Here is a 13,041-nt window from a genome sequence, read left to right as displayed (position 1 = left end):
TTTTCGAAAACTTTTAAGCCTAGAATGAAATTGCTTCGAGAATATCTTGATTAGGAAATCAATTTGTCCAAACACAAAGCAAAAAGCACAGCACCAGAAAAACAATCGGTTGTTTCGCAGAAATAATCAGTTGTTTATACCAGTTTACAAATATAAAAATTGAATTTAAAGAGTTAAGGGATAGAGAAAATGCACACAGAGATTTATACTGGTTCACTCTAAACCCAGAGCTACATCTAGTCTTCCCAGAAACCACTGGGGAAATCCACTAAGCAATCAACCCTAGATCACTTACAACACAACCAAAGAAGTGACCTTGATCCCCTCAAGACACAGACTTCCCTTGGTCAGCACAACAACACTAAGAATGCTGATCTTGATCCCCTCAAGAACACACAACACTTCTCAACAACACACAGAAAGTTTCTTTAAACAGTTCAAAGGATTACACTTGTTACAGAACAAATTTGAAATCAATACAAGATGAAAATCCTAGCTCACACTCTTTGATCAACCTCAATCTCTAAGCAATTATCAACTTTTTCTCTTAAGCAAAAATCAGTGAAAAACTCAAATATGTTTTTCTGTATATATTCAAAGTTGTTGTTTGTTATCAAATCTTAACAAACTATTCATTGTATTTAAAGATTGGTCAGAGCATTAAAAAAATGGAGCGTAAACAGTTAGAAAATCATTTAATGCTCAGTCAAAGCACAAAATAGTTTTCTGTTATGGTACCAAAACAAACAATCGGTTGTTTCCACGATTCAATCGGTTGTTTTGATTTTGACAGCAAGTCAACCATAAAAACAATTTTCAACCTTTCTAAAAACACCTAAGTATAAAACAATCGGTTGTTTCGACAAAACAACAGGTTGTTTTTCACTTAGTTTGAAAAACACTTTTTTTTAAAAGGATTGAGAATGCCTATGCTTTGGATTCAATGAAGAGTGGATTACTTATTAAATCTACCCCAGATCCTATCTAAAAGACAGCTCAGCAACAACAAGCACATGTAGCCTCTCATCAGCCTTCAAAGGGTTTGGATTCTTCAAAGCTTGAACACACTTGGTTCAACAATCTCCCCCTATTTGATGAAGACAAATCCCTGGTGCTTATGTTTGATCTGATTGAATCTGAAGCAGTACCTGCAAAAATAGCATATTTACAGTCCAATGCTTCTTATAGCAGCAGGTTAGATTTTAACACATTGAAAGCATATTTCCTGATAAACAATCGGTTGTTTACACAAAACAATCGATTGTTTCTATCAGCAGCAGCAGAAACAGTTTTATATAAGAGATTTTAACATATTTAAACAGTTTCAGAGAAAGATACACAAGAACCAATTAATTCTCCCCCTATTTGTCTTCACAAATAGACTCTAACATGTATTAAAACAGATTTAGGAGAGATTATTAAGATCAAGGATACCTAACTCATTTCTTAGAAAGAAGAACCTCTCTTTTGGTAGTGGTTTAGTGAAGATATCAGCTAACTGCAGTTTAGTCTCTACAACTTTCACTTCACAGTCTCCATTGCTTACATGATCCCTGATGAAATGATATCGTATCTCAATATGTTTGGTCCTTGAGTGCTGAATCTGATTTCGGGTAAGATTGATGGCACTTGTGTTATCACACATCAAAGGGACTTTGCTGATATTTAATCCAAAGTCTGCAAGTTGTTGTTGAGCCATAGAATCTGTGCACAACAACTTCTAGCAGTTATATACTCAGCTTCAGCAGTAGAGAGAGCAACACATGCTTGCTTCTTGCTATGCCATGAGATTAGGCTTGAGCCAAGAAGGTGGCAAGTGCCACTTATGCTCTTCCTATCTAGCTTGCAACCTGCAAAGTCAGAATTTGAATAACCAATTAAATGAATGGGAGAGTGAGAAGGATACCATAACCCAACAATTGATATTCCTTTGAGATATTTCAGAATTCTTTTTGCAGCTTTGAAGTGTGACTCTTTAGGATTTGCTTGATATCTTCCGCAAAGACACACCGCAAACATAATGTCCGGCCTACTTGCTGTTAGATATAGCAAAGAGCCAATCAATCCTCTGTATTTGGTTTGATCTACTCCCTTTTCAGGATCATCAACATCCATGTAGCAGCTTGATGGCATTGGAGTGCTTGCTCCTTTGCAACTCTCCATTTCAAATTTCTTGAGAATCTCCTTGCAATACTTTGATTGACATAGAAAGATCCCATCCCTTGTTTGCTTAACTTGCAATCCAAGAAAGAAAGACAGTTCTCCCATCATAGACATTTCAAACTCACCTTTCATTGCAGCCACAAATTCTTCACACAAATTATCTTGTGTAGCACCAAAGATGACGTCATCAACATAGATTTGCATAAGAATTATTTCTGAATTTGACTTTTTGATGAAGAGAGTCTTGTCTACCATGTTAGAATGGATGGCTTTAAACTAGAGGGGGGGGGGGTGAATTGTTTATAGAGAATTTTCGTAAACTTTTAAAACAAGAATGAATTTATCTCAGGAAACAATTGATTCAGAAATTCAGTTCGCCAAAACAGCAAGCAAAAACTGCAGTACCAGAAAAACAATCGGTTGTTTCACAGAAACAATCGGTTGTTTATACCAGCAAACAACAAATAAAACTGAATTTAAAGAGTTTGAGATAGAGAGATTGTACACAGTTGTTTATACTGGTTCATTCCAAACCCAAAGCTACATCCAGTCTTCTCAGAAACCCTGAGGAAATCTACTAAGCAACCACACCTTGATCACTTACACAACAACCAAGAGAATGACCTTGAACACCTCAAGAAACACACTCTCCTTGGTCTACACACCTACACCAAGATTGCTGATCTTGATCCCCTCAAGAACACACAACCAATCTTAGCAAACACAACAACGAAACTTGTTTTTACAGAGAGTACAAGGATTACACTTGTTATAGAAGATAATCTGAAATCAATACAAGCAGAATCCTATTCCACAACTTTGATCAATCACACACTCTTAGCAATCTCAGCTCTTTGAAAAACTCAAAAACTCTTAGCAAAAACTTGTTAAAGATTGATTGTCAAATCTGTTTTTCTGAATTTATTCAAAGATGTAGTTTGTTATCAAATCTTAACAAACTCTTAAATTGCATTAAAAGATTGGTCAAAGCATTTAATGACTGGAGCGTAAGCAGTTAAAACATTTAAAGCTCAGTCAAAGATAAAAAAGTTTTTCTGTTATGGTCCCAAAACAAACAATCAGTTGTTTCCTCGAATCAATCGGTTGTTTTGGTTCTTAACAGTTCAACCATTTTAAAAACAGTTTTCAATCTTTTTCTCAAAACACCTAAGTATAAACAATCAGTTGTTTCGACAAAACAATCAGTTGTTTTAACTTAGTTTGAAAACATTTTACTTTCACAAAGATTGAGATGCTTATGCTTTAGATTTAATCAAAGGGTGGATTACAACATTCAAACTACCCCAGAACTAAGCTAAACCAGCACAGCAACACCAAGCACAGCAGAGGCTTCAACATCCTTCAAAGGATTTGGATTCTTCAAAGCTTGAACACCACTTGGTTCAACATACCATTCCCCATTCATAACCATGAGATAGCAAAAAGTTGCTAAGCCTCTCATACCACTGCTTTGGAGCTTGCTTCAGTCCATACAAAGCCTTCTTCAACTTGAAGACATGATTGGGATGTTGATGATCTTCAAAGCCTGGTGGTTGATCCACATACACTTCCTCATTGATGTAGCCATTCAAGAAAGCACTCTTGACATCCATTTGGAAGAGCTTAAAACCACTCATACAAGAAAAAGCCAGCAGCAGCCTTACAACCTCCAACCTTGCAACAGGGGCAAAGGTTTCACCATAATCAATGCCTTCCTCTTGATTGTAGCCTTTGGCAACTAGCCTTGCTTTGTTCCTTGTGATCACACCATCTTCATCCAACTTGTTCCTGAACACCCACTTCGAACCTATGATGTTCTTCTCAGCTGTTTTGGGGACAAGAAACCATACTTCATTCCTTTCAAACTGATTCAACTCTTCATGCATAGCTTCAACCCACTTTTCATCCTTGAGAGCTTCATCAATTGACTTCGGTTCAATTTGAGAGACAAAAGTTGTGTGCCTAAAGAAGTTTGAGATGGAGCTACGTGTAGAGACACTTTCCTTTATCTGCCCTATGACGTTTTCCACTGACAGATCTCTAGGAATCCTCCACTCTTTGGGCAGCTCACTCTGTTGCAGAATTTCAATCGGTTGTTTCTGCGAATCAACCAGTTGTTTTTCTGCACTGATGTCCAGCTTCTCCAAACTGATGCTCTGTTCATCCTCTTCAGCACTGGTCTTCGGGATTTGGATGCTTCTACGATCTACCTCATCAAAGACAACATGAATAAACTCTTCTACAGTCATCAACCTCTTGTTGTAGATTCTGTATGCATGACTTGTGAGAGAATACCCTATGAAGATGCCAAGATCAACTTTCTCATCAAACTTCCCCAAGTTTTCCTTTCCATTATTGAGAATGAAACAGTTGCAACTGAAAACTCTGAGATGATTGATGTTAGGCTTCCTTCCATTGAAGAGTTCATAAGGAGTCTTCTTTAGAATAGGCCTAATAAGCACTCTATTCATCACATAACAAGAAGTGCTCACTGCATCAGCCCAAAAATACTTAGAAAGAGATGATTCACTAAGCATTGTCCGTGCTAGCTCTTCAAGGGACCTGTTCTTCCTCTCTACCACACCATTCTGTTGTGGAGTTCTTTGAGCAGAGAAATTATGCAGAATCCCCATCTTTTCACAGAACTTGCTGAACTTTTCATTTTGAAATTCTCCTCCATGATCACTTCTTATTGAGCCTATGTTGCTGTTCTTTGTATTTTGCAACCTTCTTGCTAGCTTCTTGAATGCAGAAAAGGCATCACTCTTTGATTCGAAGAAGAGAGTCCAAGTGAACCTAGAAAAATCATCAACAATAACAAGAGCGTAGTAATTTCCACCAAGGCTCATAGTTCTTGAAGGTCCAAAAAGATCCATGTGAAGTAGCTCAAGAGGTTTTAAAGAAGAAACAACATTTTTGATTTTAAAAGAGCTTTTCACTTGTTTCCCTTTTTGGCAAGCTTCACAAATATGGTCCCTCTCAAACTTGAGCTTTGGTAGCCCAATCACAAGATCCCTTGAAATTAACTTGTTCAAGTGATTCATGTGAATATGAGCAATTCTTCTATGCCAAAGCCAAGACTCATCTTGCTTGGATAGAAGACAACCAATTGAACATGGTGAAAAGATATCTAGAAGATAAACATTATTGATTCTCTTACCTACCAACATTACCTATTTGGTGTTGGTAGACAAATTTCACATGTGTTTGTCTTGAACATCACTTGATATCCCTTGTCACACAGTTGGCTAATGCTCAGCAGATTGTGCTTTAATCCTTCTGCATAGAGCACATCATGGATGACCAAGATGTCTTTGTCTCCTTGGATCCTCTCCCAAGAATCTTTCCCTTGTTGTTGTCCCCATAGGTGACATGCCCTTCTTGCTTAAAGGATATGCTCAGGAACTTTGATTTGTCCCCTGTCATGTGCTTGGAGCATCCACTGTCCAAGTACCATTGTTGCTTGCTCTCCTTCAAGATTTCCTACAAAGAAGATTTTCAAGTACAAAGATTTGGTCCCCTTATGAATGTGGGTCCATTTGGTTTACACTCATCAATAGAACCTTTACTGCACTTAGGAATCCACTTCATAAAGCCCCTAGGAACAACATATTTTCTGATTTTACAGAACCTCACAGAATGGCCTCTTTTCATGCAATAGAAGCATGTAACAATCGGTTGTTTCGATGGTCCAATCGATTGTTTTTCTGGCATTTTCGAAAATGATTTTGAAAATCTATCTTGTTTGTTTTGTGGGTTAAAACCCAATCCAGCTTTTCCAAAAACACAGTTTTGAGATGCCAAGACATTCTCAAAGTTGGATTGGCCTTTAGAAAGTTTATCCACAGTTTTAACAAGATAGTGGACCTTCTTTCCAAGATTTTCGCAATTTTCACAAACTAGAGCATCACACTTGCAAGAGGAGTTTGTGTAAATAATTACAAGGTTTTCAAAGTCTATTTTTAAATTATCTAGTTCCTCTTCTAGTGATTTGACTTTGTTTTCAAGCCAACTATTCTTTTCTTTTAATCGATTGTTCAAGAGGGCCAATCGGTTGGCTTCTTCATGCGTTTCTTGAAAGGCTTGAAGCAATTGACCATAATTTTCAGAGTTTGATGAGTTAGATGAACTTACACTACTTGAGTCATCTTCCTTTCTGGCCATGAAGCAGAGGTTGAGGCTTTTCTTGTTTTGCCTTCTTCTCGTTCTTGCTTGACTTCTTGACCTTGCCTCCTTTGGTTCATTGATGTTTCCATGAGCAGCCTTGAGTGTGTCCCACATCTCTTTAGCAGTTTTGCATTTTGATACCCTGAAAAACTCATTAGTATCTAGTGCATAAGCTATTATGTTTTGAGCAGTACAATCAAGCTTGGCCATTTTACATTCTTCATTGGTCCACTGGGACTGTTCCGTCCGGTTGACTGGGACGTCTTCGTGCGCGACCTCAACCGTCAGCTAGGGACTCCTTCCCACTGGTTACCTGTGGATTCCTGCAAAAAGAGGACAAAAGGGCGCCCTAGCGGCCGTTTGCACTCCGACGCTCAAGTCAGCCAGCAAGAAACACCAAAACTGTGCACCTCCGTCTCTGAGCACCGCGTATGGCACTCTGAAGGTGGTAAAAAGAACTGTGTATTGTGTGTATGTTTTCTCCCTCAGGCAAAGATCTTTCCCCAGTCCCTTGTACGTAACCTCAAGGCACGAGCAAGCAACTAGAGAGTTCTGGTAAATTTGCCAAAAGTTCGAACCCCGTTCCCAACATTCTCAGCGCTATTTAAACTGCCCATCATTTAAAGCGCCTTAAAGCGCTTTTAATCACAAACGTAACACGCTCAATTAAAGCGTCTAATTAGAAAACGTAGCGCATTTAAGACGTTGAAACGCTTGGGAGCCATCATAGTACCTGAACGCTCGAAACGGAAACTGTATTGAATGACTTTAATTACCTGGCACCTGACTAAAGGGTGTTTCTATTCTGACCTGGTTGTCGTACACGTGGAGGGCCTCACGACGCCATGACCCCATCTGGGGGCGTTTCTGCCCATCTGGGGACGTTTCTACGTGTGAGTCCTCCTGCCTGGGAGTGCTACTGCGCTAGGGGTGACTTTTTGGGTGCCAACTCATGCCCCCAATCATCTAGTCACTCACTTTGAGAGCGTATCTGCCTTCCTCTTGTACCCTGCACCCGGCTACCCTGGGCGTGACCTTCCTCTTGAGTCGTATCTGTCCCAAAGGCGTCTCTGGGGCGGCAGGGGTACTTCTCGAGTCAGGCTGCCCTACACTGGTGTTGTTGCTATGGCCTTGAAGCCACCTTTCTCTCCTCTTTATTACTATTCCCTGGTTATCCAGGGTTTGGGGCCTTCCCACGGCGTCGCCCCCTCCATGGTCTTTCCTACCCATGGGTATCGGGGAGCAGCGCCGTGGTCACCTTGCCCTTGTGCCATTCCATCTTGGCGACACCCAGTTGGGTGGCGCCCTATCTTGGCGATGCCCTGCTAGGCGACGCCTTACGTTGACTTTGACCTTGACTTTGTCAACGCCCGGGTACGGGACGGTACACAAGCCCCCCAGTCTTAAGCTGATGACTTGTCTTCAGCGAAAAGACTAAGGCTTCGTCCACGCCATCCACGTGGCACCCGGTGACGTGTCATTCTTGCTGACGTAGCAACCTTGGAACCATTGACGTGACGCTCTCCAAACCCTTGGGGTGCTCTTAATGGTTGATTGGACATTATCTGAAACGGGGAAAGCAACGCTTTTTGGGGTCACGCTTGATCGCGTGCCACGTGGCTCATCACGCGGTCACCCTTAAGAACCTCTTGCGCTCCCCTTGAGCGTCTAATCCTGCAACACGTGGCACCATCGCACGGTCACCATTCGTTGTCCCTCGCGCTCCTCGTAATGTTTAAGTTACCCAAACCCCGCGCTTGGAACCACTGTTACATCCACTTTCTCTGCCTTTCCTCACTGTTCATCTTCTTCGAATCCCTTCTCCCGCGACCCCTACTCTTTCGTGCTTCCGCTCTCCACGTCCTTCAACCCCCCAAAGGTACGGTTTTTCCTCTCCTTGATGATTCCTTTTACTGCATGAACTGCCTGGGACTGTCCATGTTAATGCATTTCTTTGAATATCGCTTGTATGCTTCTCCGTTCCTCTCGTTCCTCTTTTCTCTCGTGTGGGTAGGGTTCTCCTAGGATTCCTCCATTTTTTCCCCTTTTCTTCGCCCAACCCTTTTTCTCTGAACCCTTTCTTTCTCTTTTGATCTTCAGCTCCGACATCCATGGCGAAAACTAAGACCGTCGCGCCTCCCCCGCTCCCTAAGTCTTACTATAAAGGTGAGTATGACTGGGCCCCCGACGATCTCCTCGACTAATGCTCCACCCTAAACTCTGTTGAGGACGTGGAGGCCCACAGGGGGGACCCTACGCTTTACAATTTCAACGCCTTCCATAAAAATCACGACTCCCACGTCCTGGTATGCCGGGTGAGACCTGGGATACCCGTTTGTGTGGACTCAAGAGACACTGGAGGGAGCCCCTTCTTCTTCCTTTATCTGGGTTTAGGGTCTGCCTCTTACTTCCTTCGAGAAGGAACTGCTTACAGAGATAAACACCGCCCCAGCCCAGCTCCACCCCAACAGCTGGGCTTTCGTAAGGGGGTTTCAGATTCTCTGCGGATATCTGGGTGTCCCCTCTTCCGTGGACGTTTTTCTTCATTTTTTCGAGGTAAAGAAACAGGGGAAAAGCCTATGGATGAGCTTTTCTGGCATCGCCGGGCGCATCATCCTTACGCTCTTCCAAAATTCGTTCAAAGGATGGAAAGGGAAGTTCTTCAAAGTACGTGCGACCAAGCGCGATCCTACCGTCCTAGAGGGCTTTGCCCTATACTGGATGGATAAGCCCATAACCATGAAGGCCCTGGCTTTGGATGAGCTCGCCCCAGCCGATCGGGACATGTGCAAAGCCTTGGCGGGGCTGGGGGTAGTCTTCGATACCGCCAAACTCATCGCAAACGAATTCAACGCCCATGGGCTCTCTACCTACTTTGGTATCTGCCCTTGACTATTTACACTGCCTTAGTTGTTGTGGCTATACTGATTCACTTGCTTGCTTGAACCCTTGTGGTTATCTGCGCGTGTCTGGTTATAAAACTCCCCTTCTGCTTTATCTGAATTAATCTTTTGCTCTACTATTCTTCGCTGCTGCAGGTTCAGTGATGACTTCTTCGAGGCGGCTTGCTCTTGCCAAATTTTTGAAGAAGGCAAAATCTGCCAAAGAGGGCGGGGACGCCGTCGCCTCTGACGTGCCCACCGTCGCTTCCCTGCCGACTCCTCCACCATCTGCTTCTCCTCCTCCTATTGCCGCGGTTCCATTAGCCATGGCGTCGACCCTTGCCCCAGCACGCCCCAACAAAGGAAAAAGGGTGCTGATAGTAGACTCTGACAGCGAAGACTCGGGCAATGCCCTGGTTTCCCATAAGAGGAGGGCTACGGGCCTTCCTGCCTCATCAGCTGCGTCCCCCAGTGGTGGGAACTCTCTCAGGGACGATCCTCCTAGTGCCACATCACTGCCACCTCCACCAGCCCCCGAGGAACGAGAAGAAAGGATTGACTCGGTTCCCCCGCTCTCGCCGTTGCCGCATCGTGACGCAGCTGAGGCCTCGGGCTCCGCCCCTCCTGTATCAGTCCCTGCCTCGACTTCTCGCAAACCCCGAATTCCTCGCCCCATTCATAGGGAGTTGACGCAGGGCTTCACCGAAGGAATGTCGCCGACTGATCCTCAAAAGGGGGGAGGCATGCCTTATTATATGGGGGCATTCCTGGCGGTGGCAATCAAGTGGCGCACTCAGGCTCGAAACGCTATCAAAGGGAGGGAGGCTCTGACTCAGGCGTCCTGTGAGAACCCTGGCATCAATATTTCAAACTGCGACCCCACACACCATGTCGTCGACGGGAAGGTCGTGCTCATGGACTTGGATGACTGAACCGCTGTCTCTCACCCGCCACCTTTACCTTCAAGCTTTATTCCTTTACACTTTACCTTTGCTTTTGACTCTCTCTGTTAGACTTGTAATTCTTTGAACTGTCTGCACTTTTGCCACAACTCTGGGATTTTGTATAATTACTTTCGTGTCCTCGCGACACAGAATTCTGCATGTGTGATCTTATCCTCATTCTTTGCCTTCGCGTGCTTCGGTTGTTTTGTTTGTATTATACCTGTTTCCTTCACTTCGTTGGGCGGCCTTGTATGCCCGGGAAAGGTCACGTGCCAATGCCCACGCCCATGGAGAGGCTCACCCAGTGAAGCCGTATCGTCCACGGGGTGTCTCTAACAGCGAAACGGTCCTTTCCTTGATCCTTAACGCCCGGCGCCCACGCCTAAGGAGAGGCCTGCTACAGCAGCGCCGTATCGTCCCGGGTGTCTAAAACGCCGAGTGCTTTGGGGGGGGGGTCGTTCCCTCCATGGTCTTTCCTTCCCATAGGTATCGGGGAACACCCTGCCAGCGATTCGCTGGCGTTTGGCGGTCTTATCTCCCTCCACAGTCTTTCCTACCTGTGGGTATCGGGGAGGCGACGCCAGTAACTACCTTTGCCCTCTTCAATTTCGTCTCCCTCCATAGTCTTTCCTACCTGTGGGCATCGGGGAGGCGACCCTGCTGATATTTTGGTTGGCGACGCCCGCGACGTCTCATGCTAGCGTCGCCCTTTGCGTCCTTACAGGCGACGCCTCGGGCGTTATCTTTACCTTGACATTGACTTTGACCTTGGCCTTGGTCGACGCTTGAGGACAGCGAAGAGCTCAAGGTTTTGCCCGTGCCATCCACGTGGCGCTTCTTGTATGGCTGATGGGACATTCAGTCATTCGACTGAGTTCTGACTCCTTCTGTGCCCCTGACCCACTTTCGACGGCGCATCGTACCACTGGGTATTCTGTTGATACGACGTTTTCTGAGTTTAACCAGCGGTGCCAGGGCCATCCTTTCATCTTCTACCACGTGGCTCGATCGTGCGGTGCATCCATTCGCGTCGTTTGGCGCTCTAACCGCTTTATTTAACCCTTCAAACTCTGAAACCGTTCTCATCATTTCTGCACTCTTCGTAACCTACTTACATTTTCTCTTCTTGCACCCTTTCTTCTTGCACCCTTCCTCCAGCGTTCGCTCCCACCAACGCTCAACTCTTGCGTTCCGGCGGGTCATACGCCCTCGACAATCCCTGATCTTGTTAAAGAATGTCCTCACATGCTACTTCTCCCAGGGTCAATCCCAAGGATCTGTACCCTTGGGCTTCGAGTGAGCTTCTTGACGAATGCTCATGCTTACTCGCCACCAGGACAATAAGGGAACACAAAGGGGATTCATGCTCCTATGACCACCGCGCCTTCGCGAGGAGGCATGATGACGACATTGCTGTGCTCCCTTGCACTTTAGGGGAGCCAGTATGTGGAGATGAACGGGCCAACGATGGGGTCCCCTTCTTTTACTTCTACCAGGTGGTCTTCAAGATCATCGGCGTGCGCCTGCCCTTCTCCCGGTTCGAGAAGGAACTGCTGACGGAGATCAATGCCGCTCCGGCCCAGTTATACCCCAACAGCTGGGCCTTTGTCAAAGCCTTCGACATCTTCTTCGGGTTTCTGGGTTGTGCACCCTCGGTTGACCTCTTTCTTCACTTCTTTGAGGTGAAGAGGGAAAGGCACAACCTCTGGGTAACTCTCAGCAACGTTCCTGGAAGAGTTCTCCTAACCCCCTTCCAGAACTCATTCACCGGGTGGAAAGGCCGGTTCTTCAAGATTTGCTGTACCGACCTCGTTCCCACCGCTCTGGATGGTTTTCCTCTGTACTGGGTGAGAGAGGTGAGGGCCCTCAAAACCAGACCATTCAAGAAGCTGGCTCCAAGTGATCAAATAGCTTGCCGGATTCTTGCTGAGGCGGGAAGTTTTGACTCCGCCACCTTGATCAGCTTGGAGTTCAACGCTGGAACTCTCGAAAAGTATATAGGTATGAGTCACTGCCCTAGAGACTTCCACCTTTATCGCTTTCTATCTGTGCTTGTTTTGCGTCATGGTGCCTCTGACACATCCATCTCCCTTGGTGCAGGTTCGAAAATAAACCAAGAGAGGAGGGCACGACTCACTCAAGCTTTGCGGGCTGGGATCGGGGCTTCGCCTTCCTCCAGCGCTGACTCCGATGGCCACTGAGAAGTGGCTCGTTCGTGTTTTTGCATGATCTGTAATATTTTCCCCATTTGCGCTACTCCCATTGTATCGAACATTGCTTGTAACATCAACTTTTCTATATCATACTTGATTTTTTGGAACGCCGCTTTACTTTTGCATACGTTTCGCATATCGTGCGCTTTTCCTTCGTCATGTTCCTCAACGGCGCCTGCCTTCACTCAGGCGACACTTACTTTCTTGGCGACGCCTTCTTTCTTGGCGGCGCCTTCACCTGGGCGACGCCTTCTTTCTTGGCGACGCCTTGACCTAGGCGACGCCTTCTCTCTAGGCGACGCATCACATTACTTCAAACGGAGAAAGATAAAGGCTGAAAACCAAGGCACTTCTTTTTCTCAAACTGGTTTGACCTTTTATTTGGGTGACCTCATTAAAAAACCCCCGAGAGGGAAAAAGAGCGTCCCCTTCAACTAAATTGTTACATAACTGCTTACATAAGTCAACTAAAATAAAATTTTAAGTTGGCTGCATTCCAGCTGCGCGGGATAGGACCTCCATTCCAGCTGTACGAACCGTTGCCCTTAGCCTCAGTAACTCTGAAGGGTCCGGTCCACTTGGGAGACAACTTATTCTCCAGCTCGTATGGGTGAGCTTTCCTCATCACTAGGTCGCCGATCTGAAACTGTCGCGGCTTTACCTTAGAGCTAT

The 13,041-nt window shown here is 45.0% G+C and overlaps 1 protein-coding gene across 1 annotated transcript; it reads left to right on the top strand.

The window, feature by feature from the left end:
* The first annotated feature begins 9,376 nt into the window (after window positions 1-9,376).
* On the top strand, window positions 9,377-10,144 carry LOC137817891 (proline-rich receptor-like protein kinase PERK9). The gene has a single exon (XM_068621117.1). It carries the CDS (start codon window positions 9,377-9,379, stop codon window positions 10,142-10,144), a length of 768 nt encoding a protein of 255 aa, XP_068477218.1.
* The last annotated feature ends 2,897 nt before the right edge of the window (window positions 10,145-13,041 follow it).

The sequence above is a fragment of the Phaseolus vulgaris genome, chromosome 10, assembly GCF_000499845.2.
Source record: "Phaseolus vulgaris cultivar G19833 chromosome 10, P. vulgaris v2.0, whole genome shotgun sequence".
NCBI classification, from domain to species: domain Eukaryota; kingdom Viridiplantae; phylum Streptophyta; class Magnoliopsida; order Fabales; family Fabaceae; genus Phaseolus; species Phaseolus vulgaris.
The sequence above is the reverse complement of the archived record's forward strand: the minus strand, read 5'-3'. Positions and strand labels throughout refer to the sequence as shown.

Excerpts from the sequence above, each read along its gene's own strand:
- LOC137817891 (XM_068621117.1), top strand. The coding sequence starts at position 9,377 with ATGACTTCTTCGAGGCGGCTTGCTCTTGCCAAATTTTTGAAGAAGGCA.